A 25,858-nucleotide genomic window follows, 5' to 3' on the forward strand; every position below is an offset into this window, starting at 1 on the left:
ATGTGCATTTAACCGCATTTTGTGAAATTTAAGCCACTCAAATAATATAACCATTTAATATATGACACATCATCAATCTTTAATCTAAGATTTTTTTTTTTTTTTCAACATTGAAGCTAACTTTAAAGGTAACATGCTTGAAAGAGATATTTTTTATCATGCTTCCTCCTTGAAAAAACTGTAAATAAAATTAATTTATTGCTATTTACCTCCAGTTTATAGATCGAACCCTAAAGCACAAAGTGAACTTCAGAACTTTGATTTTCTAGTCACAAAAATCGAGTAAATCATGTAATTAAGAAATAACAGATATTAAGATGAACCCAAAAAAAAACCCTCAAGCACGTTTACTTTAATGTTAGCATCAATTTTTGGAAAGAAAAAAAAAGGACTTTAACTTAAAGATTGATCATGTGTCATACAAGTGGTTAGATATTTAGTTTAAATTTCGCGGATAAATGCACGGATTCTAAATGTAGAAATTCGATATTCATATGGCATAAATATCACTTTATGATTGAAAATCCAGAATACTAAACTAAAATTATATTTCTTCACAAAAATTGCATCTAAACATGAGGATAAAATGATGTTCATCCGTACATTGAACAAGCACAATATATCGTGAACAATATATTCGATATATTGAAAACCTCCATATTCATGTAGGAAGGCTAAACGATGAGACCAATAAAGAATTATTTTTAGAGTCATGTTAGAGAGGCTAACTTTAGATATCAACTGTGATCTATCTAATAAGTGGAGCCCACCAATACAATCTATTAAAAAGATGGTATACAAGTTAGTATCTAAAATTGACCTTCATAATATTTTTCTTATTTTTAATGGCAAAAACTTCAACCACCAAAAAAATAATAATAAACAAAAAAGGAGGCCTGGAAAATTATTATTATCATAATCGTGGTGGGACCAAAATTGAAAATAATTGAGAACGTCATGCATTCATCATTCCTTATCCAGATCTTGGAGCTTTGCTAACACTTGGGCGCAATCACTTATGGCAGGGGATATGCTTGAAGTTTATAAAAACACAGACAAAATAAATAAATATAAATAAAAAACTGGAACAGGCTATTTTTAGGTGTCGTTTGTGCGAAAGCTGCCAAAACAGGAAATATGCTGATAAGGTTAGAATGGGCCCGACCTCAGATTAGGCCACAATGAGTGCGATTCTCTGGGCCCACTTCAAAATTGGATACTTAAAAAACGATAAAGAAAAATGACTGAACTCTGGGCTCGCTCAGTGTCTTTTTTCTACAGGACTTCTTCTTTGTTACTTGTCAATGCTGATGTTGTAAAGTCAAGAATGTGGAGCCAAAAATAATAGAACCTAATTGATTGAACATGAATAATGGTAAAGCTTGTCTGCTAACACTCACGTGAAGCCAAAGAAATATGAGTAAGCAGCCACCGAATTCTTCCTACACATAAGGCTTCCCCCTACATACCATCTGAGAAGAAATGAGAGCCCATGTATAGAATAAAGAAAGGAAGGAAAGAAAGAGGGTGAATGAGTGGAGAGAAAATGAGATCTGAGAGATATTCTCCAAGAGAGAAGATACATATATTATAAACACTAAAATTGTAGCTTTTTTTTTTTTTACATAGTGGAAAAGTTACTGCTGCTGCTCGCCGAGGATGTAGGCAAGACCGAACCTCGTTAAATATTGTGTCTCATTTACTTTACACGCAGCTCAATATTCCAGCATATCCCGTTCATTTTGCAACAACTAACAATCTTTTTTTATTTTATTTTTTATTTTTAACGGAGCTCCACAAAGAACAAATTTTGAAGGTGATTGTCATGGTAATTACTTGATGTTAGAGAACATCCATGTCCAGGGGAACTATGAGTTCAAGGAAGCTTCGAGTTATACTCATATGACCCTTGAACTCTTCAATTGTAACATTAGCTTCATGTATGTAGGAAAAGTAGCAAATAATTTCAATTGTAAATTTAATGTGGAAGCGTAGGAACGAGTACAAACATTTGGAAGTAAACAAGTTAGCATAATAATGTTGGTGTAACAACAATTTGAAGGGTTGCAAATTATATAGGCTTGCTAGAAAATTCTAACATCCGTTATAATGGATAAAAATGGTTGCTCTTGTTGCTCTTGTTGGAGCAATTACATTACAACATCTTCTGCCGTGGAAAAAACACATAAAACATAAAAGAAAAATAAAAAAAGAGAGAGATAACAAATTATCTGGTAAGAGTAGGACTACCTCCTGTTGCTCTTGTTGGAGGGGAAAAAGCAATGAGGGGCATATTACAGTAGAAGAAGAGTCAGCATCAACTTCACAGCTAACAATTCCCGAGCTGTAAAGTAAGCTCAAGGTATTTGGGAGAGTTCATTCTGCTGGCCATCACCAAAACCAGCATATCAATGTATTTTGAATCTTTAATCGCTTTCCACTTGTTGGACTGAACACGCTCAAATTGCCTATAAAAAATTGCTTGTCATTGAAGACTTCCCCAATATATTTAGAGCCATCATCCTTTGGATCTCTTTTGCTGCATGATGCATTGATCACTAGAGTTAAATAAATCAATGACAGAGCCATAAAATGAACACAGGGTTTGTGAAAAAGGTGATATTTTCAATGACTATATTAATAAATATTTATTCTTTGAGTAGTTAGATTTTTGCATAAAGCTTACCTTCCTCAACTGATAGCTGCATTGATCTTTTCTCTAGCTCAACGGCATGTCTGCTAAGCTCAGATGGCGATAAATAACGAAGCGCTGATAACATTATGAACAAAGAGCATTTTCAGTGCTGGCAAAATTAAAGGCAGAAAAGTTGGTATGAAATTTTTAAATTGAAACAGCAATGCCATAATACAATGACCTACTCTGGATGTAATCTCTCTGATCAGAATCATCAAATTGCTTCAAGAGGTTCTGCAAATGTAGAAACCCTTCTGTCCTTTTCTCATCATGGTTCTTCTCAGAACCAACCAAGTGAGGAACCAGAGATTCAGGAGTGAATCTAAGGTGCCTGGAATGAGCAGCTGGCAAACCATTACTGGGCTTTCCAAGAAAAATTGGAACTGGTGGTTTACCAGGTGAAAATTTAACCGGAGAAGCCGAAGGCATTGGTGCAAACGCAGATGTCTCATGTTCCTGCTTCTTGGTTCTGTCTCTAGGTAGATCTTGCTGCTTTTGCGAACAATATCGTTTGAAATTGAGAGAGTAAGTATTTTGTTCTGTCGCACCTTGAACTCTTCGCTTGCCTAGTGCTGACTCTAACTTCCTCGCACCACCGCCATGCATGAGCTGATCACTTGCACTGCTGATGCTCGTGAATTGGTGACAAGGTGGGCTCCGTGGCAACTCAGGGTTGAGTATCTTAGTTCCCAAAACCTTAATGGGATCCGCGACTGGTCGTCCTAGAAACAAATTCTCAGGATAATTTGGCATAAAGCTCCTATTATCATTCTGTACATCTCTCAATGCTACCTTTTTCATCGGTAGTGTTGATTGCTTATGGCACACAGATGAACCAACCACACTTTCCCAGTGCATTGTTGTTGAGGTTAGAGCTCACCATTTGAGGGATCAGAACATCTAATTTGGCTAAGAGGATCCTAAGGTCCTGGCTGCAGAGGCATTAGCAGAAAAAGAAAGATAAAATCAATAAAGATATCCTTGAGTGAAAACAACAGCCCCAATTTAACCATCATGCTAAAACACATTTAGCTTAAACAAATAGCGGATACAACAAACATTTTCTTCCTGCTGCCCTACTTGAATGAAAAGAATCACACAAAAAAACCAAAAATTTAACTCCTCCTGCTACACAACTTGAGGGATTTAACTTTTTATAGGAGGGAAGCCACAATCTATGTCGAAAATGTAGTCATTATAACATGGAGTCACCATAAATGGCATGTTATCATAGGGAGATAAAGTTCAATTACTCAAGAAAATAGGAGCACTTTGCCAGTTTCTGAAAATGCCCTCCATCCTGAAAGCAATCTCAAATTTAAAAGACCCACCTAGAGAGTGTTTAAAGCTGGTCACTTTATCAAATCACATAGTGGGGAAATATTTCAACCATCCAATCTCAACAATTGGTAACAAGAAAAACAAATTTGACGAGCCCGTGAGTCCAATTTCAACAACATATAAGCATCGCCCGCCTTTTTCAAAACCCATTTGCAAAAAATAATTAGAAAAAGAAGAAACTTAATCAACTCTGCTCTAAACTGAGAGTATCAGTACAAATCTATGGTGGGTACTCATCAACTGTTTTGCATACAAAAGTTGCAGTCCAAATGGAGCTGCCACTATTCATAAACCCTATGAAGAAGAAGTTCAAGAGCCAAAGGAAATTAAATTGAACAAGATTCAATTATATAATAAATATTTGTGCGTGCGTGCGTGCGTGCGTGCGTGTAAGAGAGAGAGAGAGATAGAGAGGGTACGATGCTCAAATTTGTGATAGATAAACAGCAGAGATTCATAGAGTGGAGAAAGAATTACCGTTTGGAGTTTGGAGTTGGAGTTGGAGTTGGGGGGATCTGCAAGTGTTTGGAATGGATCTGAGGGTGAGGGAGGGAGACTGTTCAAAAAAGGAAATTTGGCTCCAAAGGAGGCGGAGAGGTTTAAACTGGGTTTAAAATATAGGCGGGCCCCACGCTACGTAGATTGGGCCCATCGGCGGCCTATGCAGGAAGGTGCTTTTTGGATCCAACAACTTCCATTCCATGTTGTGCGTTTACTGAATTTTTTGTATTTTCACAAAAACTCGTGAAGTTTTTAAAATTGCATTAAATTAACCACCTCTTTGTTTTCAATTTATTTACATTGATACTCATAGAAAATTTTTTTCTTCATATTTTCACAAAACTTATGAGGTTTTTAATCGAATGAATTTTGTAAAAACAATTTGAAATTTCGAAGGATATTAGTGTAATTTTTGAAATCTCGGGAGTTTAGTAAAAATACTAACAATCTTTATAAGGTGTCAATGTAAAAAATTCTATCTACTACCCGCCAGTAAGTTACCTGAGCGAGTAGTTCATTGTAAACAGGTATAAAAATGTCGACTATATTTTACCTTTCAACGATTTACTTACATTGTACAGGTAAATTAATAGACTAATTGGCCAACCAAGTTACGTATATATTTTACACCAACAAAACCACTCATTAATCAGAGAACATAAGCAGCCAGCCGAGTCCTTAACTCAGCATTTATCTGCAAATCTTTAGTTTCATATTCGAAATCCAACGTCACCTCTCCTCCCCTTCCCTCCCCTCCCTAACTTTGACAAAAATAAAATAAAATCAAGGACCATAACCATAAGCATAAGTCCCCAACAAAAAGACAGAGAGAACCAAACCAACGAACCCATCCACATGCTCAATTTCTCATGAACCATTATGTACTATGAATCATAATACCGACCCCCATCTATCCCCACCCTTTGGATCCCAAAATGCAAGTGAACGTTACAATCATCTAGAATGGAAGTAACATGCCCAACATAGTGTGTAGAAAGACACTACTGTAGTAGATCATGTTATGGGGTGATCCTACTTTTTTTTTTTCCAGCAAAATAAATATACTGTTGTCACATGGAAAAAGAAAAAAATTAATTCTAATTAGTTTATTGATAACAGAAAACCCTATATTTCCAAAAAAAAAAATAAAGGATTCCATTTCAAAATCTTACAAAATAAATAAGAAACGTGTAAATAAAAAGTTTCCGTTTTTCTTTTATTTTGAGCTATGGAGATATTGATACACGTCAAAAAAGAATTCTTTACTGATACACAAGATGACGGCATTTCAGCATCAAATTACATTCTTAAGATGGACACAGCCTCTCCATGTACAAATGTGAATGCAGTCCTCTCCGTTGGATATAATTATAAGTTAGGAACTAATTTGTGTGATATATTTCTTTCCGTATTTCTCCCATGCTCTGCTTGTGTGTTGACAAACATACACACGTGTAGCTAGAGTTTTATGGTGGCGGGTGATCATCCTCTGGTGTTTGAGGTGGGATAGGTTTCCAACCTGGTTTCTCATCCCAGTACATGTCATAGTATATGTGACCAGGAGTGTGTTCCGCCACACAACACCATATACCAACATACCGCTTCACGCGGTTCCTGAATTTCTCTTCCCTTGCCTGAGCATAAATTCATATATCATCAGAACATGCTAAATAAGCATGTACTAACGGTTCAACCATTAATATGAGACCAAAGAAAAAGAATATCGAAAAGACTTGCCTTGTCAGTGAAACCTGGGAAGGCATCTTGCATAGAAGAAAACTGAATTACTTTTACATCCTTGAATGAGGAGAATATTGTCTTGAACTGCATATACAAGTGAAATACAATATGGTAAGAACATTAGAGTTAATAGAAACATTGCTAGACAGAGTTAGAGGAAAGGAAAAAACATTCTAGAATATTATGTCTCAAAAGTCGGTCTGAGTCCTGACCACCTATATCTTGTCACAGTACTTATCCCCTTTAAAGGCCACTCAAACTCTGACCATTTCATGAGCCAATGATGAATATAGTTTGATTAACTGATAATGTTTGAACAAATTGGCCCAGTTTCAGTTTCATAATAAATTAGAGATCATTATAGATGCCGGCCCTACAAGGGTGTCCCTCAAATAAGTTATTTGAGGGATCCCTCAACTGAAGCTCTGTATATAGAGTGCCAAAAATGACAGATAGCCATTCACTAAACTGTATACGTATATATTAATAGATGTATAGAGTCTTTTCAAGAAAATAGGTGCGTACACACACGAACACATTCAGAATACCGTTTCTTCATTGCTTCTCTTTGGAAATCTCAGCACTCCTGATGGGCTGGTAGTATTTGAAGCAACACAGTCTCGGGTTCCTTCTTGACAAAGCTGGACCTCAAGCCATGATTCTTTCACCTGAAAAAAAGATTCATAAATGTATAAGTTGTACTCTAAGAGAGGGGGGTGGGGTGGGGGTAGAGAAGAAAAGTGCTACTTTTGAGTTAAGTTTCACTGATACTCATTTACCTGTTTTGGCATCAATGGATTGTCAAAAAATGAGTATTCTCTTATATTGATCTGGGGCCCAAATATCTCCTCTGGCAATTCCTTGAGCATGACATTTACCTGTGTTCACAGTAGTCTTTCATTAGCTTCCAGAGGGGACTCAGAATAGGAAAACCAGAGTAAAATGTGACTTTGAGATCCCTTAATATTCCTATGATTTATTTATTCAACTCGTAGGAAGCTTCACTCAGTACAAACAGACCCATTATTATGAACAACGGATTTCAATTCGGTTTAAACGAAATGTAAGCTTTGACAAATGATGGAAAATAGCTATAAAGTAAACAACAATTTTTAGAAATAAATATTAAGAACTACTCCAGATAAATAAAAGTTGGGCAGGAAGAAGCTGGTCCAGACTAATTTCAGAGAGAGCTTGGTATGGATTAAAAAAAAAAGAGGTAAAACAAAAGCAAAAAAGAGAAAATCAACTGTTCTGAGGTAGCTGTAGGAAAACAATATAACTGACATCCTCTTCTTACTGCCTCTTTTTCTCTTGGCAAACCTTTTTCCAGTATATTTTGTATTTCACCTTTATCTACAGTGAAAACCTTTTAAATGATTATAACAAAGGGTCCACAGATAGGATAGAGAAAGAAAAGAAAAATAAAATTATGCACACAATCCTTGTGGTTAGATTGTAAAATTCATATTGTCCTTGGGGTTTGCTTCATGACACTTATTCTTTCTTTTATGTGGTTTCCTCAGTAACAAAAACTCATTAATTTTTAGAGAAAATGAAGCATTTGCATGCAGCACGATGATTTTTTAGGTTTCCATGAAAAATAATTTGTGAAAAATACCATACATCCCTCATATTGTGGTTTCCTCCATAAAAAGTGGAGATTACGAATGAAAGAAACACGGGTCACATCATCTATTCAGCACACATTTTCAGGGAATCATACCAAAATCAAGTGGCCATGCTTAGTTTCCTATCGAAGTCAAATTTTGTGTAATTGAGGAAAATCCAAGGGAAGCATAACCCCTAAACCATCATGAGGGTACCGGACTACATCCAACAAGACACAAATGACAAGGAAAAGGCACTTCCAGAATCCATACCCTCTAGGAAAACCCCCTTTGCAACTAATCATGCTCAAGAATGGCGAATAGAAGATCATAATCAATTTCAATCAGAAAATTTAACTGGCATTACTAGTAATCCTTATGGGTTTTCAACCAGGGTAGTGACATCTAAATAATCAGCACAAACACTGGTCAATAGACTGCATCAGAAATTTAAATAGGGGAGGAAGGCTAAATTTCTAATTTAGACCATAGCAAGGATGACCAAGTTAATATTATGATCATTATTTTTCTCCAAGGACATTATAATTCACTCACTACTTCAAAAACTAAACTCTAGTGGCAAAAGCCATGAATTTGTTTGTCAGCTGTCTTGACGTCGAGAATGTAACTGATATCCTGCTGTTTAAGTACAACGGCTGCTTTAATAGGAACTTGTCCCAATGGATGTCAACCTCTAACAACGAAAAATTTCTGAGCAATCTTGTCTATTGAGGAAGCAAAGAAAACAAAAGTACATAAAATTAGCTCCGACAAACAGGACATACCTCAAATACATGGTCAAGAGGGCAAATAAAAGGTTGTCGAGTGATAGATCCCTCAAGGACACCAGGGTGGGGAAACCACAGCCTATCCAACCTGCACCACAGTGGAGGCATGACCTGAAAATCACAAATACAAAATATGAAGAATATGAACTCCATATGCATTAGTCCAGCAACAATTATGGATTTCAAACCAGGTACGTAATATTGGCATAATGTTGATTGATTATTTTAGCGGACAGATTCTAGAGCCTTATCCTTATAACCAAACCAATAAGCAAAACAGCACGGTATATAGGCTAAGACCAATTTGATGTAAGTGACCAATTTGATTGCACTTTGTTAAAGTTGATGCATCCAACCTAAGACACTACTAGTGGAGAGGCCTAAGAATTTGTATAACACCCTGCTCATGTGTGGATGGACTAAGCCAAACTGATAGATTAATTATGTAGGATGACAAGGAGCATGTGAGGCCAATTGGGCCTAAAACATGGATAAATTGCCCATTCTGATACAACGTTGAAGTTGGAGCATCCAACCAAAGTGGGCTATAGTGGAGAAGCACATTATATTGTGTATCGAGATGCAAGGCATAGAGTGCCTCATGCACAATTTCTATATTCTCATAGAAGAAATAACTATTTACTTATGATTATGATAGTTAGGATCTTGCTACATGTCAAACTTGCAGGACCCCACAAAATTTACACTAAACCTTGTATGTGATGGTAAATGAGACATGCACGATAGAACCTGTTGAATAAGTCCAAAATTTCCATCCCTTTATAATTCTATTAACAGCTATCAGTGTCATGCGAAGCATTTTCAGGTGAAGAGAAGCTAAATACACTAAAATAGTAACAATTGATTGTGACAACTGTGAATCAAAATTTGCAATATCACCCAGATATGTATAAATAAAACAAACACAAATTCCTTCAATAATCCCACACTAAAATTCATTCACTCATTTATCACTGAAACATTCCAGTCCAACAAAAATGTGCAGTGAAATAAAACAAAATGACAGATATTTTCTCACCAAGGTGCGATTCAACAAGGAAGCAATAGCAAGTGCCATCCTTATCTGCTTTATCTGAACAAAGCCATTTCGGATATAAATCATATGATGCAACACTGTAATATCCAGATCATTGCTAAAAGTTAATGGAAGCACGTTAGTACATACATACTTGGTAATTAATAAGAGAAAAATGTGATTTAACATTATGCTCCCCATCTAGTAACAAGCTCTTCGGAATAGATGGCTTAAATGACAAAAACCCTCCTGCATAAATTTCCAAAGATGTCAAGCGGCATTAGCATGAGAACAGTCATCAGTACAATATGAACAAATGCCAGAGTAGCGAATCCAGATATTCAAGTGGTCAAATTTTCAGTTCTATGCAAACTTTTTTATTGCTGATGAGGTGGCAAGTTTTGAAGAAAATTCAGACTTAGGCAGTGGTTTGGTTATTGGAATGAACAGAGGAACGGACTGGCATTCCTATAAAATGTCCATTTCCCCAAAATGATACCAATTTTCAATTCTTCCTACTTTCCTCTCCAGCTCTCAGCATTCTATTCTAATTCTAATTCCATTAGGTTCTAATGGTTAAATCTACCAATCAAAGAGTACCTTAGTTTCTTTAGTACAAGAGCAAATTTCAGAGATGTAAATGAGCATGAAAGATCAAGCTCCATGAGATGGGAGGAAACTTAACTGAGAAGATGCAAAGAAAATGATACACATTCACTTTCACAGAAGCAAGCAGTTGCTAGAAAAATGCATCCTAAGAAGATCGAGAAGATGTGCAATGCATGGCACAAGTATTGGCGATATTTTATGTTAGTACCTGGTGCATCATAGTATTCTGGTGGGTCATAGAAAACCATGCCTTCACGTAGTCGGTGGCGCTTTCCTTCAGTACCTGCATACTGGAATGTGGTATGCACTGCGTATGGCTCCAACCTCAATTGCTGATACATGGCCTGCAATTAAACCATTAAAAAGCTTAGGACTTGTGCGATACACAACCTTTTATAGCTTATATGGACTACGTTCATGCAAGAAACCTAAGTTTGAGGGTGCAATTGAGGAAAAGATGGAAGAAAACTATAAACCCATGCCGAGATTAACTATGAAGATCCAATGTCCAAACTACCAAAGAAAAACTATAGAACCCTACCTGGACAAAATATGTATGCCCGCTACAAAATATGCTTGCAGGCAAAACTCCCAGCTTCAGATTTCCATCAAAAGCATACACAAGTCCACTCTCTCCATCAACAGGTGGTCCTAACTGCTTCCTTACGAGATCATTAAACCCATTCTGATCCCATATCTTTTCATCAGCTAGAAGCATATCTTTCCATTCCTTAGCCAATCTTTTAGCAGCATCTGTTGGCCGCCAGTGGAAAATTCCAATATTGTAGGCAGCACCAACTGCTAGAGGGAAGAAATCAGCAAAATAACCAAAGCAATAACTTTAACATAAACAATCAACAAGGGTAACAACAGAGACTACGCTGGAGTCAAAACTGAAGAACAGTAATGAAGGTATCCACAGAAACAGGGAAAGTTACGGATCCTATACTAGTATCCCCAAGGGGTAGACCCCTCCCAAAGTATTAGCATAGTTATAATTTGTGGCTGGACACAAATTCATGTCACCAGATACAGAGATCCAGCACATGGAATAGCTGCAAACATTTTATGCACGTATAGGATAGTGGAGATGAAAAAAGAAGTATTTTAACACAAAATCTTCACCTTGTTGCCAAATGTCCAACCTGTCATCAGTGACTGTTGGTACAACTTGATCACTGGAAGTCAAGACATCTGCTTCAGGATAGCGAGCAAGATATGGAAGTGGGTCCTGTTCCACGAAAAAATATATATGATAACTCATAATCGTCAGACGAAACAAACTAAACAAGTAAGCATTCTTGACAAAAAAATATTAAGAATTAAAGGACTAGCTGAAAAACTACCTTTAACCAAACCATGTCAGTATCGCACATCAAGAGCTCATAGCCATAAGGGAGGATTGAGTCTATCAGTATAACTTTTTCTCTCCCCATCTTGTGGAATGTTGGTGATCCCCATCCAACATCTATTGTGCTCATATGGCTGCCCATATCAAATACTGGAACACCTTTCCAGTACAAAGCCTCCAACAGTTTGGTGTCCATTGCACCTAAGCCATCAATTTTAAACTCATAAGTGCAGACATAAATAGAAATACAAAAACATATGTTCCCTTACAAGGAAATGGAATAGATATGTAAAGAAATTGGAAAGGCCAAAAAGACATAAAAGTGCACAACCCAGAATGCGGGGTAGCTTACCAATGAGAAGGTTAGAAAGCCCCAGATCAGTCAAGTGTTTAACCCAAGTCAGGATAAAATCCATGAATGCATAGTTCCCAAAGGTCACAATAATGACGTTATCCTTTACTCTTTCCTGAACCAGTTCTTTGCTCAGTCTAAATTTCTTCAAGGCTGGCATTTTCTTCGTGTGTAGAGGAGCTTCCCAAATGGGCCTTGTTGACATGCTTCGAGGCTCTAGGGAAGGTGTGGGAACTGCTTGAACTATTGCTGGTTGAGAAACATTGGGTGCTTGCTCTACAGGAGGAGAACCTACATCTGTAGCAATTTGTGAATTCACAAAAATTAAAGACATGCAGGGAGAGGGAGACGACTGAAATCATAGACAGAAAGCTTACTGAATAAACACCAAATATTGCAAGAAAGGGTGGATTGACAAGAAGCAAATGGCTTGAGTTCTACAATATTACTGATGGCACCATGGAAAATTAAATTTACTACTTGACTATGTAGGAACCGCACGCAGTGTAATCATTAATAAAGTGAAAATATTATATATATATATATATATATATATATATATATATATACATCCATATATACATAAATACAAAATTTGGGGCAGATACCCAAATCTCATTTCATATTGGGGTCTGCCAATAGCTCAATCAACTCTTATGTAAACTCCAGAATGCTAATATGAGGAAATGAAAATATGAAGAAATGATATACAAAAGTGCCACAATGTTTAAAGCTTGAAACTTTTGGTGTGTAACAACAAACAAGAACCACAAAGTTGATCCACTTTTTTCAACCCAAGAAAAAACACAAAAAAACTAGACTAAAGCACCAAAACTCAGACGTTTGATCACAGGACAAGAACAAAGTTGAGTTTAGTTTCTAAATGAGCTTATGCTGTCACAGTCGAATCAGTTAAATCACTTAGCGATATAAGATAGTAGTTGTCATTAGTTAGAGATGTGGCGGGAAGAGTGAAATGGATCCTGTATAAACAAGAGCACCATTGCGACTCCACAAGAATAAAAGACAATGATAATACAATTTCCAGTGCTAAGCACATAAGCGTTGAATTATTCAACGGGCAACTAAAATCTCAAAAACCCATTTCCAATATGTGATGAAAGTGATAGAAATTGAAGGATAAGCGTAAGAAAAATAACAAAATCAATGGGCTAGGAAACCCAAAAGGAAAAAGCAGAGAGAGAGAGAGAGAGAGAGACTGACGGGAAAGCCAGGAGGTGGTGGAATCTGCAGCAGACTTGCCAGAGTAAATGGCCGATATCACATACAAAGACGAGAAGATGATCCCAATTATTACAGTGGCATATATAGTCACGAACACTGGCTTCGCATTGTCAAACGCATTCCTCCACCCCATTGTTTCGGTTTTGGGATTCGTTTGCTTGTCTGATTATCCTTCCCACACCATTAACATCATCTTCTTTCTTCTTTCTTCTTTCTTCTGGGGAAGAAGAAGAAAGAAAACCCTAAATCCAAATGGAACCAATCTGAATCTGAGAGGTTTATTTCACTTGTTTCTCTCTCAGCTCTCAGGCTCCCAACTGGTAAAGGTCAACTCCAGGCTGAGCCTCCATGTTTGTCTCCTTTATTTCTCTCATTCTTCACTCTCTTGGCCTAATTTTTTACCAGTAATAAGAGAAGGTTTGGTTTGGTTTAATGTGAATCTGTTATACGTGGCAAAAAAGTTAATTTTTTTTTAAAATTTAAAATTTTCCATATGCTAAGGAAAGATTCTGACATAATTGATTGAACAGTTGATTATGAAATAATTGACTCATTAAAATGTTGATTATTCTATCTTGTATTTGGTTGGTGAATGTACTCGTCCTTCAAATTTTATTTCAATATTTGACGTTTACTATTTTGCCCTCGTGTGAAGAATCTATCTTTTAGTACATTTATTTCTCAGGGCATTAAGGAACTTTCAAACATTTAAACCCTCCTTTTGTCTGATTGGTAAGAGGTAAGAAGATAATAAAAGCAACTGATGAAAAAGCATTTATGATAGATTATGGATCATAAAACCCATAAATTATGGATCCTATTTTAGCTTAGTCTCCAGCTGCTCCTGCAGTCGCTGCAGCACCCGCCGCAGCTGCTCTCGCTCCAGCGGGTCCAGCTTCGATTGTAGCCGCAGCTTCTGCTGCTCCCACCACTGCCGTAGCTGCTCCCGCTGACGCTCCCCACGCAGCACCCGCTCCTGCTCCCACTCCTGCACCCGCTGCTGCCGCAAATGCAGCTCCTGCGGGTCCAGCTCCCGCTGCAGCAGCCGCTCCCGCTCCCGCCGCAACTGCTCCAACGACTGCAACAGGCGCTCTAGCTCCTGCTCCCGCTCCTGCTCCTGCTCCTGCTGCTCTATGTTGCCCTCAACCTAAAAAGGTAAGAAATTTAGTGTGCATGAAGAAACTCAAACCTTGACCCTCAAAGGACGAAAGCTTCATTCACAAACAACTTCAGCAACCTTGTTTTTGTGGTATTTTATCAGTTACGCAATATTTATATTAACAATCAATGGTTTGTTTGTTTGTTTTTAAAGAAAATTATTTCCTTTATTTTGTTCAGTTATTCTCATGATATATATACAAATGACAACTTTTAAATTAATATTTCAAGGTTATATATGTGCGTGTATATATATATATGTATGTACGTATGTATGTATGAATATTTTGGAAATAATTTACTTTAAATCGTAATTAAATTAGTACCTCTACCTCCTGATTATCGAGAAATGGTATATTTGTAGGTGCATAATACTCCGGGATTGGATGCAACGAAGTTTCTTCCGTGCTACAAACCAACAGATTGAGAGAATATTTTCTATCAATGGAATGGAAGCCATGCATACAGATGAAAAAGTAAACAGAGAAAAGAAAGCAATCTTTTACGACTATCTTGATTATTAAAGATAGAGAGCTAGCTTAATTAGCCACTCTCTCTCTCTCTCTATCCGCTCGCACTTTAGTCTTTACATTTTGTGCTTATTGAAATAAAGTGGTATGATATCCAATAAAATCTCCCTTAATTATTTCTTAAAATTTCCAACTCCTTCCAAAAATAAATAAATAAATAAATAAAGAAGAAGAGGCCTTCTTTTTGTATTATCTCAGACTAAAAAGCTGCAAAAAGATTTAATATGCAAATTAATTAAGCAGCAGATGAGCAGTTTAATTCGTGTTTACCTTGAAGTATTGGCGTTCATCCGGTTATTACTTAGTCTTGAACCAACTAAACAGATAAGAAATATGGCAGGCAAAAGGGATGCTTTGAAAGGACTATCAGCATGCCGAAGGCAGTAACCATACTGAACTATAGAGCAAATGCACTGTGAGATGCCAGCAACTAGTCCATAAATGTCAGGAAGCGTACCAAAAGGCGTATGTTGAGAAGGTGGTGGATGATAAAACCACCAGAGCATTCCGCATCTCCTCAACACAACTCTTTCCCTTTTACCTCTGTAAATTAGCTCCCCGATGGAAATGAACACAGCTGCAATAGCCAACAGCATACCAAATAGTGCAAAGTGGGGTCTTCTTGGGGAGGAAGCCTGATCACAAGCAGCTGACAACATCTCTAAGCCAACGTTAGTGGCTAAAAATATCCACTCTGCTGATTCTGAAGTAGCCCTCATCCCTAGAACTCAAGGAGGGTCTGTTAAGATTACTACTAGGTGTTAAAGATGGGTCAGAAGAAGACTGATCTCCACGACGAGTATTTGCAAACCAGGAAACCAGTTGTTGCTCTCTCAATTTCCACAGCTAATAAGCAAGTGCTTTCTTTAAGACATAAATACCTCTGTTTGGTTACTGAGAAAACGGAGGAATTTACATAGAAAAAGAAAGGAACTTTCCAAGACGGATCCTCTGCTTTTTTTCTTTAATTATCTGATTTCCATCCCGCCCAAACTGAAAACAATGAGAAGAAGATGCTATAGTGTTATGGGATTAGTGGAGGAGGTTTTAGAAAAGGCAATAACGGAAAGGAGAGAGCTTCTTGGAAAATCGCAGTGTGGTGTAAAAGCTCTTCCCAGGTGGCCCACACGGTTTATCTTTCACTTTCCCAGGTGGTCCACACGGTCCCCTCCTTTTCCACAGAAGAAAGCAAAGCTTGTGGTCCCATATGAAAATTCAGAGAGCTGTAATTCATCTTTGTGGAGCCCAATTTAGAGAGACACAGGAACAGAAGAAGAGTGTTTTGACCAACAGGTTTCGATTTGTGGTGCCGCCATGGCTGGCCGGCTTTTCAGTCCACTGTAAAGTTGGGTTTTTCAGAATTTTATGGGTGCACTGAATATATCAATGGGTGCGTGTATAATTTTCTGTTCTCCACCCTTCTCTGTCCCGTGGTGCCGTTCACTCTCCTAGTTCTTCTCATTTTCTAATTTCAATTCTGCTTCTTATAAGCCTCAGAGCTTCACTGACCCCAGGTAATCGTCTAATCTTCTTTTAGTTGCAGATTTTTTAAATCAACATTTTATTTCTCAGGTTTAATTTTGGGGTATAATTTAAGGTGTTGTTTGATTAGTATTATTATTATTTTGTGCATCAACTCCTCAAGTTTTTCATCGCGGTTTATTGGTTTTGGAAATGATTAGATTTGGTTCCTCTATTTTCTCAAATGCACGTCTGATTTGGCTGTGGATTATGACGGGGTTTGTTGGTTTTCCAAGTCTTGTGCATTTGGGTCTTTTGCTTTTATATATGCATCAATTGTGTTTGTATATCACCTTCTGTGTACCAATTAAGCTGTTTTTTAATTGCCTATAGTGAATCAGTGCCGTATAGATTTAATTTTGGGAAGGAATTGTATGCATCTGATTGTTGGGAATGTGCTGGTAGCTCCATTGAGTTCATTCAGATCATTGCTAATTCCTATTATCTAGCCTTAATGATATGAATGTCCATGCTTCATCTGAGTTACCTGATAAAATTCTATCCAACATGTTAATAGACTTGCTAATTTTCATTATCTAGCCTTGGTTTACTTTATTGGTCTGCTGAGTCACTAATTTTGCAGTAACCATATATGAGTTTGATGCAGTTGGTATTAAACCTTTTACTCTTAACTTAATTTGTTGTCATGAATCATGATCACCATCTTTAAACATTCATGCTTCTTTATTTCTATTATTTTTGGATAAGTTGTGTTCTTTGATGCAGTACAACAACATATGAATGGATAATCTCTGGCCTTTTTTTTTTTACTTTCATATTGGGGTCTGCCAATAACTCAATCAACTCTTATGCAAACTCCAGAATGCTAATATGAGGAAATGAAAATATGAAGAAATGATATACAAAGGTGCCACCATGTTTGAAGCTTGAAACTTTTGGTGTGTAACAACAAACAAGAACCACAAAGTTGATCCACTTTTTTCAACCCAAGAAAAAATACAAAAAAACTAAAGCACCAAAAGTCATACGTTTGATCACAGGACAAGAATAAAGTTTAGTTTAGTTTCTCAATTGCTGATACATGGCCTGCCATTAAACCATTAAAAAGCTTAGGACGTGCGATACACAACCTTTTATAGCTTATATGGACTAAGTTCATGCAAGAAACCTAAGTTTGAGGGTGCAATTGAGGAAAAGATGGAAGAAAACTATAGATCCATGCCGAGATTAACTATGAAGATACAATGTCCAAACTACCAAAGAAAAACTATACAACCCTACCTGGACAAAATATGCATGCCCGCTACAAAATATGCTTGCAGGCAAAACTCCCAGCTTCAGATTTCCATCAAAAGCATACACAAGTCCACTCTCTCCATCAACAGGTGGTCCTAACTGCTTCCTTACGAGATCATTAAACCCATTCTGATCCCATATATTTTCATCAGCTAGAAGCATATCTTTCCATTCCTTAGCCAATCTTTTAGCAGCATCTGTTGGCCGCCGGTGGAAAATTCCAATATTGTAGGCAGCACCAACTGTTAGAGGGAAGAAATCAGCAAAATAACCAAAGCAATAACTTTAACATAAACAATCAACAAGGGTAACAACAGAGACTACGCTGGAGTCAAAATTGAAGAAAAGTAATGAAGGTATCCACAGAAACAGGGAAAGTTACGGATCCTATAATAGTATCCCCAAGGGGTAGACCCCTTCCAAAGTATTAGCATAGTTATAATTTGTGGCTGGACACAAATTCATGTCACCAGATACAGAGATCCAGCACATGGAATAGCTGCAAACATTTTATGCACGTATAGGATATTGGAGATGAAAAAAGAAGTATTTTTACACAAAATCTTCACCTTGTTGCCAAATGTCCAACCTGTCATCAGTGACTGTTGGTACAACTTGATCACTGGAAGTCAAGACATCTGCTTCAGGATAGCGAGCAAGATATGGAAGTGGGTCCTGTTCCACGAAAAAAGAAATATGATAACTCATAATCGTCAGACGAAACAAACTAAACAAGTTAGCATTCTTGACCAAAAAATATTAAGAATTAAAGTTCTAGCTGAAAAACTACCTTTAACCAAACCATGTCGGTATCGCACATCAAGAGCTCATAGCCATAAGGGAGGATTGAGTCTATCAGTATAACTTTTCCTCTCCCCATCTTGTGGAATGTTGGTGATCCCCATCCAACATCTATTGTGCTCATATGGCTGCCCATATCAAATACTGGAACACCTTTCCAGTACAAAGCCTCCAACAGTTTGGTGTCCATTGCACCTAAGCCATCAATTTCAAACTCATAAGTGCAGACATAAATAGAAATACAAAAACATATGTTTCCTTACAAGGAAATGGAATAGATATGTAAAGAAATTGGAAAGGCCAAAAAGACATAAATGTGCACAACCCAGAAATGCAGGGTAGCTTACCAATGAGAAGGTTAGAAAGCCCCAGATCAGTCAAGTGTTTAACCCAAGTCAGGATAAAATCCATGAATGCATAGTTCCCAAAGGTCACAATAATGACATTATCCTTTACTCTTTCCTGAACCAGTTCTTTGCTCAGTCTAAATTTCTTCAAGGCTGGCATTTTCTTTGTGTGTAGAGGAGCTTCCCAAATGGGTCTTGTTGACATGCTTCAAGGCTCTAGGGAAGGTGTGGGAACTGCTTGAACTATTGCTGGTTGAGAAACATTGGGTGCTTGCTCTACAGGAGGAGAACCTACATCTGTAGCAATTTGTGAATTCACAAAAATTAAAGACATGAAGGGAGAGGGAGACGACTGAAATCATAGACAGAAAGCTTACTGAATGAACACCAAATATTGCAAGAAAGGGTGCATTGACAAGATGCAAATGGCTTGAGTTCTACAATATTACCGATGGCACCATGGAAAATTAAATTGACTACTTTACTATGTAGGAACCGCATGCAGTGTAATCATTAATAAAGTGAAAATATTATATATATATATACAAAATTTGGGGCAGATACCCAAATCCCATTTCATATTAGGGTCTGCCAATAGCTCAATCAACTCTTATGCAAACTCCAGAATGCTAATATGAGGAAATGAAAATATGAAGAAATGATATACAAAGGTGCCACAACGTTTAAAGCTTGAAACTTTTGGTGTGTAACAACAAACGAGAACCACAAAGTTGATCCACTTTTTTCAACCCAAGAAAAAATACAAAAAAACTAAACTAAAGCACCAAAAGTCAGACGTTTGATCACAGGACAAGAGCAAAGTTGAGTTTAGTTTCTAAATGAGCTTATGCTGTCACAGTCGAATCAGTTAAATCACTTAGCGATATAAGTTAGTAGTTGTCATTAGTTAAAGATGTGGCGGGAAGAGTGAAATGGATCCTGTATAAACAAGAGCACCATTGCGAGTCTGCGACTCCACAAGAATAAAAGACAATGAAAATACAATTTCCAGTGCTAAGCACATAAGCGTTGAATTATTCAACGGGGCAACTAAAATCTCAAAAACCCATTTCCAATATGTGATGAAAGTGATAGAAATTGAAGGATAAGCGTAAGAAATAATAACCAAATCAATGGGCTAGGAAACCCAAAAGGAAAAAGCAGAGAGAGAGAGAGAGAGAAACTGACGGGAAAGCCAGGAGGTGGTGGAATCTGCAGCAGACTTGCCAGAGTAAATGGCCGATATCACATACAAAGACGAGAAGATGATCCCAATTATTACAGTGGCGTATATAGTCACGAACACTGGCTTCGCATTGTCAAACGCATTCCTCCACCCCATTGTTTCGCTTTTGGGATTTGTTTGCTTGTTTGATTTTCCTACCCAAGCCATTAACATCATCTTCTTTCTTCTTTCTTCTGGGGAAGAAGAAGAAAGAAAACCCTAAATCCAAATGGAACCAATCTGAATCTGAGAGGTTTATTCCACTTGTTTCTCTCTCAGCTCTCAGGCTCCCAATTGGTAAAGGTCAACTCCTGACTGAGTCTCTATGTTTGTCTCCTTTATTTCTCTCATTCTTTACTCTATTTGCCTAATTTTTTACCAGTAATAAGAGAAGGTTTGGTTTAATGTGAATCTGTTATCCGTGGCAAAAAAGTTATTATTTTTTTTAATTTAAAATTTTCCATATGCGAAGGGAAGATTCTGACATAATTGATGGAACAGTTGATTATGAAATAATTGACTAATTAAAATGTTGATTATTCTATCTTGTATTTGGTTGGTGAATGTACTCGTCCTTCAAATTTTATTTCAATATTTGACGTTTATTATTTTGCCCTCGTGTGAAGAATCCTATCTTTTAGTACATTTATTTCTCAAGGGCATTAAGGAACTTTCAAACATTTAACCCTTCTTTTGTCTAATTGGTAAGAAGATAATAAAAGCAAACGATGAAAAAACATTTATGATAGATTATGGATCATAAAACCCATAAATTATGGATCCTATTTTAGCTTAGTCTCCAGCTGCTCTCGCTGCCGCTAAGGCTTTCGCTCCGCCGCTCCCGCTCCCGCTGATGCAACGGTCCAGGCTCATTTGCTCCGGTGTAGTTGTAGGGCGGCCGGAGCCGCTCCGCCGCTCCGCTCCCGCTCCAGCTCCCGCTCCGCTCTCACTCCTCTGCTCCCACCTGCCGCAGCTTGCTCCCACTCCCGGTCTTGCTCTTGCTCCCGCTCTAACTCCCGCTCTCGCTCCCACTGCTGCTGCTGCTGCAACCGGTCCAACTCATTGCCTTCTCCAGCAAGTGCTGCTCTATGTTGCCCTCAACCTAAAAAGGTAAGAAATTTAGTATGCATGAAGAGACTCAAACCTTAACCCTCAAAGGAGGAAAGCCTCGTTTACAAACCACTTCACCAACCTTGTTTTTGTGGTATTTTATCAGTTACACAATATTTATATTAACAGTTAATGGTTTGTTTTTTTTAAATAAAATTATTTCCTTTATTTTGTTCAATTATTCCCATTATATTTATATATATATATATAGAAATGACAACTTTTAAATTAATATTTCAAGGTAATATATGTGCGTGTGTGTATATATATATATGTATGTATGTTTGAATGTTTTGGAAATAATTTACTTTAAATCGTAATTAAATTAGTACCTCTTCCTCCTGATTATCGAGAAATGGTATATTTGTAGGTGCATAATGTTGTTGCTCAAATTGGTTAGGCCCAGATTGAGTCCAACTTAGTGATGAGGTATGATGGATGATGAATGAAGGTGAGGACCTTAAGCATGTGTGTAAAGACTTGGGCAAGCGATAAATGTAAAGAAGACAAGATATACGTGGTTCACCCTTAATGAATGGACTACGTCCACGGAGAAGTATTCTCTCATTATAATGGTGTATGATTACATTTGTACATGGGGTTGGACCCGAATATAAAGATGACAAGTGAGATGCCCAGGACAGGGATCTAGGAGAGAGTCCCCGGCCCTAGGGTCTAGCTCTGAGACCCGGATCCTCCTCCAAGTGGAGAGAAGAAGTCCGTCTTCTAAGTGGTGTAAACACATAATACACTGGGATTGGACGCAACGAAGTTTCTTCCGTGCTACAAACCAACACATTGAGAGAATAATATTTTGCTATCAGTGGAATGAAAGCCATTCATACAGATAAAAAAAGCAAACAGAGAAAAGAAAGCAATCTTTTACGACTGTCTTGTTTATTAAAGATAGCGAGCTAGCTTAATTAGCCACTCTCTCTCTATCCACTCGCACTTTAGTCTTTACATTTTGTGCTTATTGAAATAAAGTAGAATTCCCATGTGATATGATATCCAATAAAATCTCCCTTAATTATTTCTTAAAATTTCCATTTCGTCTCCTTCTAAAAATAAATAAATAAAGAAGAAGAAGCCTTCCCTTTGTATTATCTCAGACTAAAAAGCTGCAAAAAGATTTAATATGCAAATTAATTAAGGTGAGCAGTGAAATTCGGGTTTACCTTGAAGAATTTTCACACGAGTCCATGTTATCAGTGGTATTGGCGTTCATTCGCTTATTACTTAGTCTTGAACCACCTAAACATATAAGATATATGGCAGGCAAAAGGGATACTTTGAAAGGACTATCATCATGCCGAAGGCAGTAAACATACTGAACCAAAGAGCATATGCACTGTAAGATGCCAGAAACTAGTCCAAAAATGTCAGGAAGAGTACCAAAAGGCATATGTCGATGAGGTGGTGGATGATAAAACCAACAGAGCATTCCCCATCTCCTCAACACAACTCTTTCCCTTTTACCTCTGTAAATTAGCTCCCCAATGGAAATGAGCACAGCTGCAATAGCCAACAGCATCCCAAATAGTGCATAGTGGGGTCTTCTTGGGGAGGAAGCCTGATCACAAGCAGCTGACAAGATCTCTAGGCCAAGGTTAGTGGCTAAAAATATCCACTCTGCTGATTCTGAAGTAGCCTTCATCCCTGGAACTCAAGGAGGGTATGTAAAGATTACTACTAGGTGTTAAAGATGGGTCAGAAGAAGACTGATCTCCACGACGAGTATTTGCAAACCAGGAAACCAGTTGTTGCTCTCTCAATTTCCACAGCTAATAAGCCAGTGCTTTTCTTTGAGACATAAATACCTCTGGTTGGTTACTGAGAAAACAGAGGAATTTCAATAGAAAAAGAAAGGAACTTTCCAAGATGGATCCTCTGCTTTCTTTCTTTAATTATCTGATTTCCACCCGCCTAAACTGAAAACAATGAGAAGAAGATGCTATAGTGTTATGGGATTAGTGGAGAAGAGGTTCTAGTAAAGGCAATAATGGAAAGGAGAGAGCTTCTTGGAAAATCGCAGTGTGGTGCTATGAACTTCACTCTCTCAATTTTTTTATATTCATTTACTTTACATTAAAATGCAACGATGAGCTCTCAAATACAGCTGTATAAGATTAGTTATAGAGACTAACAAACAAACGATTTAGTGTAACAAACTAATTATTTACTGCTTTTAATATCATCTTTGTCTATCACTACCATTATTTTATTTTAGTATTTATATTAATTATAATTTTTGTTTTCTTGCTTAGCATTTTATTCTTGGATCTGGTATCTATATAATAAAAAAACACAAGATTGGGTCCATTCCAATGGACGGGGTCAACCGGTCAGCCCTGGTCCGAATAGAACCATACGGTGGTATGTGTCCTAAGACCGAGTGGGCCCCTCCCCAAGTTCATATGAGAACTGTTGACTCAAACTACGCTTTCCACGAGCGAAAGATGCCGGGCCAAACGGGAGCCGCGAATGCGTCCATCTATCTTGGTCATATTGTAGTTGGTTCCACTAGAGTCTTGTTTTTCTTGCAAATTAGTTCTAGATGACCATTTTTTTAAAGTACAATCTACATAACAGAAGATATTTCCCAGAAACTGTTTTTAGAAGAAAACAAAAATTTAACAGTTGGGGAAACTTAAATATTCTCAAAAAGAGAACTACTTTTTCCTATTTACTTTTATTTTACAGTTTATTACATCCGATTACAAATGCAAAAGCAAACAGTGGAACTAATTCCATTCCATCCTAATTCCCAACCAAACTATGTACTCGATTCTATTCTTTGTTTAATTCCATTTCATTGCCTTTCCTACTCCCATTCTCAATCCCTTAAGGCCTGTTTGGTGGGCTGGCTTCGACGTGGGCTTTTCTCTCCCAGCCTCCTTTGCTTTTCGTCTCTACTCTTTTCTGAATCTCTCTCCTAGTTGCTAGGTAGCTTTTTTTTTTCTTCTCCATTTTCTTATCCATTCGAGTTTTATTTTTCTCGATTTCCATGTTTGATTCCAACATTTGAACTCCGTTGATTTGGCTGCTTCACGGTTTACTTTCTAAAACTTTTTTCTGAATCTAACTCATTGGTTGATGTGGGCATTTCTATTAAGTTTTCACAATTCAAAAACCGCACAAGACGACCTGTGTTTTCTTATTCTCGCTTTCTTCAGTTCTCTGTTTCTTTTTTTTTTCTCTTCTGATCTGAAATTTTCTTCCTTTTTGACGTGGAATACGTTAAATTGTTAGGATTCTCTAGCTGATAGAGTTTGGGTTTCCTTGCTTCTAGGATTGTAGTGGTTTGAAGTCATGCATAATAATCCCTACTCTTAAGGGACAAGTTATTTTCTGTTTAGACTTAGTCATGTACCACGACTCTAGGACTGTAAAGTCGTGGGTTGTTATTTCCCTTCCTGTTTGATGTAAGGCTATTATATATAGCTGTGTTGGTTCCTTTATTAATTAAAAGAAGTTCTCCCTGCATTTGTGAGTTATCGTGTTTTGTTTCTGTAAAGTTCTTTGTCGTTGCACTTGGTTCTAACATCTGGTATCAGAGCTCCATCACGGGCACGACCAACCGCTGTACCACAGACATCAACGTGAAGAAATAACATGACAAGCGAGAGCAACTTTGTGCAGCCTGCTATCCCACGGTTCGATGGACACTACGATCATTGGAGCATGCTTATGGAGAATTTTCTGCGTTCAAAGGAGTATTGGAGTTTGGTAGAAACTGGGATCTCTGCAGCAGCGGAAGGGGCAGATCTTCTGATGGACAGAAGAAGGTGATTGAGGATCAAAAGTTGAAGGACCTGAAGACTAAGAACTATCTGTTCCAAGCCATTGATCGATCCATTTTGGAGACGATATTAAAAAAAGACACAGCAAAGGATATCTGGGATTCTTTGAAGCGAAGTACCAAGGGACGAGTTAAATGTGCACAACTCCAAGCTCTTCGCAAGGAGTTTGAAGTGCTGCACATGAAAGCTGGGGAATCGGTGAATGACTACTTTGGAAGAACTCTCATCATAGCCAATAAGATGAGAATTCACGGTGAAAGGATGGAGGATGTGGTGATCATCGAGAAGATCTTGAGATCCATGACTCCTAAGTATGACTATGTTGTATGCTCGATCGAGGAATCAAATGATTTGGATATTTTATCCATAGATGAGCTTCAAAGCAGTCTTTTGGTGCATGAACAACGGATCAGCCGTCACACTGTGGATGAACAAGCCCTTCAGATCACTCACGGACAACCAGGAGGAAGATGTGGTGGTTCTTTTCGAGGAAGAGGAAGAGGTAGGGGTAGGTTTGATAAATCTACCCTAGAGTGTTATAACTGTCATGAGTTGGGTCATTTTCAATGGGAATGTCCCAAAAGAGCAAGAGATACAAAGGTGAACTTTGCCGAGACCGGTGAAGAGATGCTTTTAATGGCGTATGTGGATGGCATCCAGGCTGGAAGAGATCACTTGTGGTTTCTTGATTCTGGGTGTACACTTGTGGTTTCTTGATTCTGGGTGTAGTAATCACATGTGTGGGAAAAGAGAGTTATTTTCACAATTTGATAATAATTTCAGAGAAAAAATGAAGCTGGGCAATGATATGAGTCTCACTGTGCAAGGGAAGGGCAAC

At 37.6% G+C, this 25,858-nt stretch overlaps 3 protein-coding genes, 2 long non-coding RNA genes and 2 pseudogenes across 14 annotated transcripts; 3 read left to right on the forward strand and 4 right to left on the reverse strand.

Annotated features, from left to right (window-relative positions):
- Positions 1-2,046: 2,046 nt before the first annotated feature.
- LOC148915508 (uncharacterized) lies at positions 2,047-3,593 on the reverse strand (annotated as a pseudogene). Its single transcript, XR_016128424.1, has 3 exons — positions 2,881-3,593; positions 2,687-2,770; positions 2,047-2,558 (listed from the first exon to the last, which is right to left on the reverse strand). The product of XR_016128424.1 is annotated as an uncharacterized LOC148915508 (transcript).
- Positions 3,594-5,728: 2,135 nt separating this feature from the next.
- Positions 5,729-13,773, reverse strand: LOC103323467 (arabinosyltransferase XEG113-like). 5 transcript variants are annotated; one of them, XM_089042063.1, is made up of 13 exons: positions 13,248-13,692; positions 12,024-12,320; positions 11,667-11,872; positions 11,446-11,551; positions 10,862-11,121; positions 10,529-10,664; positions 9,866-9,960; positions 9,715-9,768; positions 8,673-8,786; positions 7,057-7,155; positions 6,826-6,945; positions 6,275-6,361; positions 5,729-6,171 (listed from the first exon to the last, which is right to left on the reverse strand). In XM_089042063.1, the coding sequence occupies exons 1-13, from the start codon at positions 13,399-13,401 to the stop codon at positions 6,004-6,006; spliced, it is 1,896 nt and encodes a 631-aa protein (XP_088898189.1). In that variant the 5' UTR covers positions 13,402-13,692; the 3' UTR covers positions 5,729-6,003. The 5 variants fall into 5 exon arrangements, 3 of the variants coding, with proteins under 3 accessions (XP_088898189.1, XP_016647893.2, XP_088898190.1); XM_016792407.2 differs by having other exon boundaries at positions 10,862-11,118; positions 13,248-13,691; XR_016122355.1 differs by having other exon boundaries at positions 6,116-6,171; positions 6,803-6,945; positions 10,862-11,118; positions 13,248-13,773.
- Positions 13,774-13,918: 145 nt separating this feature from the next.
- Positions 13,919-23,303, reverse strand: LOC103323468 (uncharacterized). 4 transcript variants are annotated; one of them, XM_089042077.1, is made up of 3 exons: positions 22,396-23,303; positions 14,759-14,834; positions 13,919-14,415 (listed from the first exon to the last, which is right to left on the reverse strand). In XM_089042077.1, exons 1-3 carry the CDS (start codon positions 22,872-22,874, stop codon positions 14,086-14,088), a joined length of 885 nt encoding a protein of 294 aa, XP_088898203.1. In that variant the 5' UTR covers positions 22,875-23,303; the 3' UTR covers positions 13,919-14,085. The 4 variants fall into 4 exon arrangements, with proteins under 4 accessions (XP_088898203.1, XP_088898202.1, XP_008223686.2 ...); XM_089042076.1 differs by having other exon boundaries at positions 14,753-14,834; positions 22,396-23,301; XM_008225464.3 differs by lacking the exon at positions 22,396-23,303 and adding an exon at positions 15,227-15,675.
- Positions 14,285-19,463, forward strand: LOC148915509 (uncharacterized). The gene is made up of 3 exons (XR_016122358.1): positions 14,285-14,423; positions 14,791-16,470; positions 17,204-19,463. It is a non-coding gene; the product is annotated as an uncharacterized LOC148915509 (long non-coding RNA).
- Positions 17,447-20,431, reverse strand: LOC103323470 (arabinosyltransferase XEG113-like; annotated as a pseudogene). Its single transcript, XR_016122357.1, has 6 exons — positions 20,071-20,431; positions 18,883-19,179; positions 18,525-18,730; positions 18,304-18,409; positions 17,720-17,976; positions 17,447-17,524 (listed from the first exon to the last, which is right to left on the reverse strand). The product of XR_016122357.1 is annotated as an arabinosyltransferase XEG113-like (transcript).
- On the forward strand, positions 21,174-22,260 carry LOC148915510 (uncharacterized). Its single transcript, XR_016122359.1, has 2 exons — positions 21,174-21,217; positions 21,588-22,260. It is a non-coding gene; the product is annotated as an uncharacterized LOC148915510 (long non-coding RNA).
- LOC148915511 (uncharacterized) lies at positions 22,923-25,737 on the forward strand. Its single transcript, XM_089041931.1, has 3 exons — positions 22,923-23,012; positions 24,736-24,802; positions 24,860-25,737. The coding sequence occupies exons 1-3, from the start codon at positions 22,923-22,925 to the stop codon at positions 25,735-25,737; spliced, it is 1,035 nt and encodes a 344-aa protein (XP_088898057.1).
- The last annotated feature ends 121 nt before the right edge of the window (positions 25,738-25,858 follow it).

This window comes from Prunus mume, linkage group LG7 (genome assembly GCF_029339155.1).
Source record: "Prunus mume cultivar Tortuosa linkage group LG7, ASM2933915v1, whole genome shotgun sequence".
In the NCBI taxonomy this organism is placed as follows: Eukaryota; Viridiplantae; Streptophyta; class Magnoliopsida; order Rosales; family Rosaceae; genus Prunus; species Prunus mume.

Coding starts and splice junctions, on each gene's coding strand:
- LOC103323467 (XM_089042063.1), bottom strand. CDS start 13,401: ATGGGGTGGAGGAATGCGTTTGACAATGCGAAGCCAGTGTTCGTGACT. Junction 12,321..13,247: donor CACCACCTCCTGGCTTTCCC/GTCAGTCTCTCT, acceptor AAATTGCTACAG/ATGTAGGTTCTCCTCCTGTA. Junction 9,961..10,528: donor AGAATACTATGATGCACCAG/GTACTAACATAA, acceptor AAATTTATGCAG/GAGGGTTTTTGTCATTTAAG.
- LOC103323468 (XM_089042076.1), bottom strand. CDS start 22,874: ATGAAGGCTACTTCAGAATCAGCAGAGTGGATATTTTTAGCCACTAAC. Junction 14,835..22,395: donor TCGTGTGAAAATTCTTCAAG/GTAAACCCGAAT, acceptor GTTGGTTTGTAG/CACGGAAGAAACTTCGTTGC. Junction 14,416..14,752: donor TCGATAATCAGGAGGTAGAG/GTACTAATTTAA, acceptor TTACCTTTTTAG/GTTGAGGGCAACATAGAGCA.
- LOC148915511 (XM_089041931.1), top strand. CDS start 22,923: ATGGGTCAGAAGAAGACTGATCTCCACGACGAGTATTTGCAAACCAGG. Junction 23,013..24,735: donor TTTCCACAGCTAATAAGCCA/GTGCTTTTCTTT, acceptor GTTTCTGTAAAG/TTCTTTGTCGTTGCACTTGG. Junction 24,803..24,859: donor CACGGGCACGACCAACCGCT/GTACCACAGACA, acceptor AACTTTGTGCAG/CCTGCTATCCCACGGTTCGA.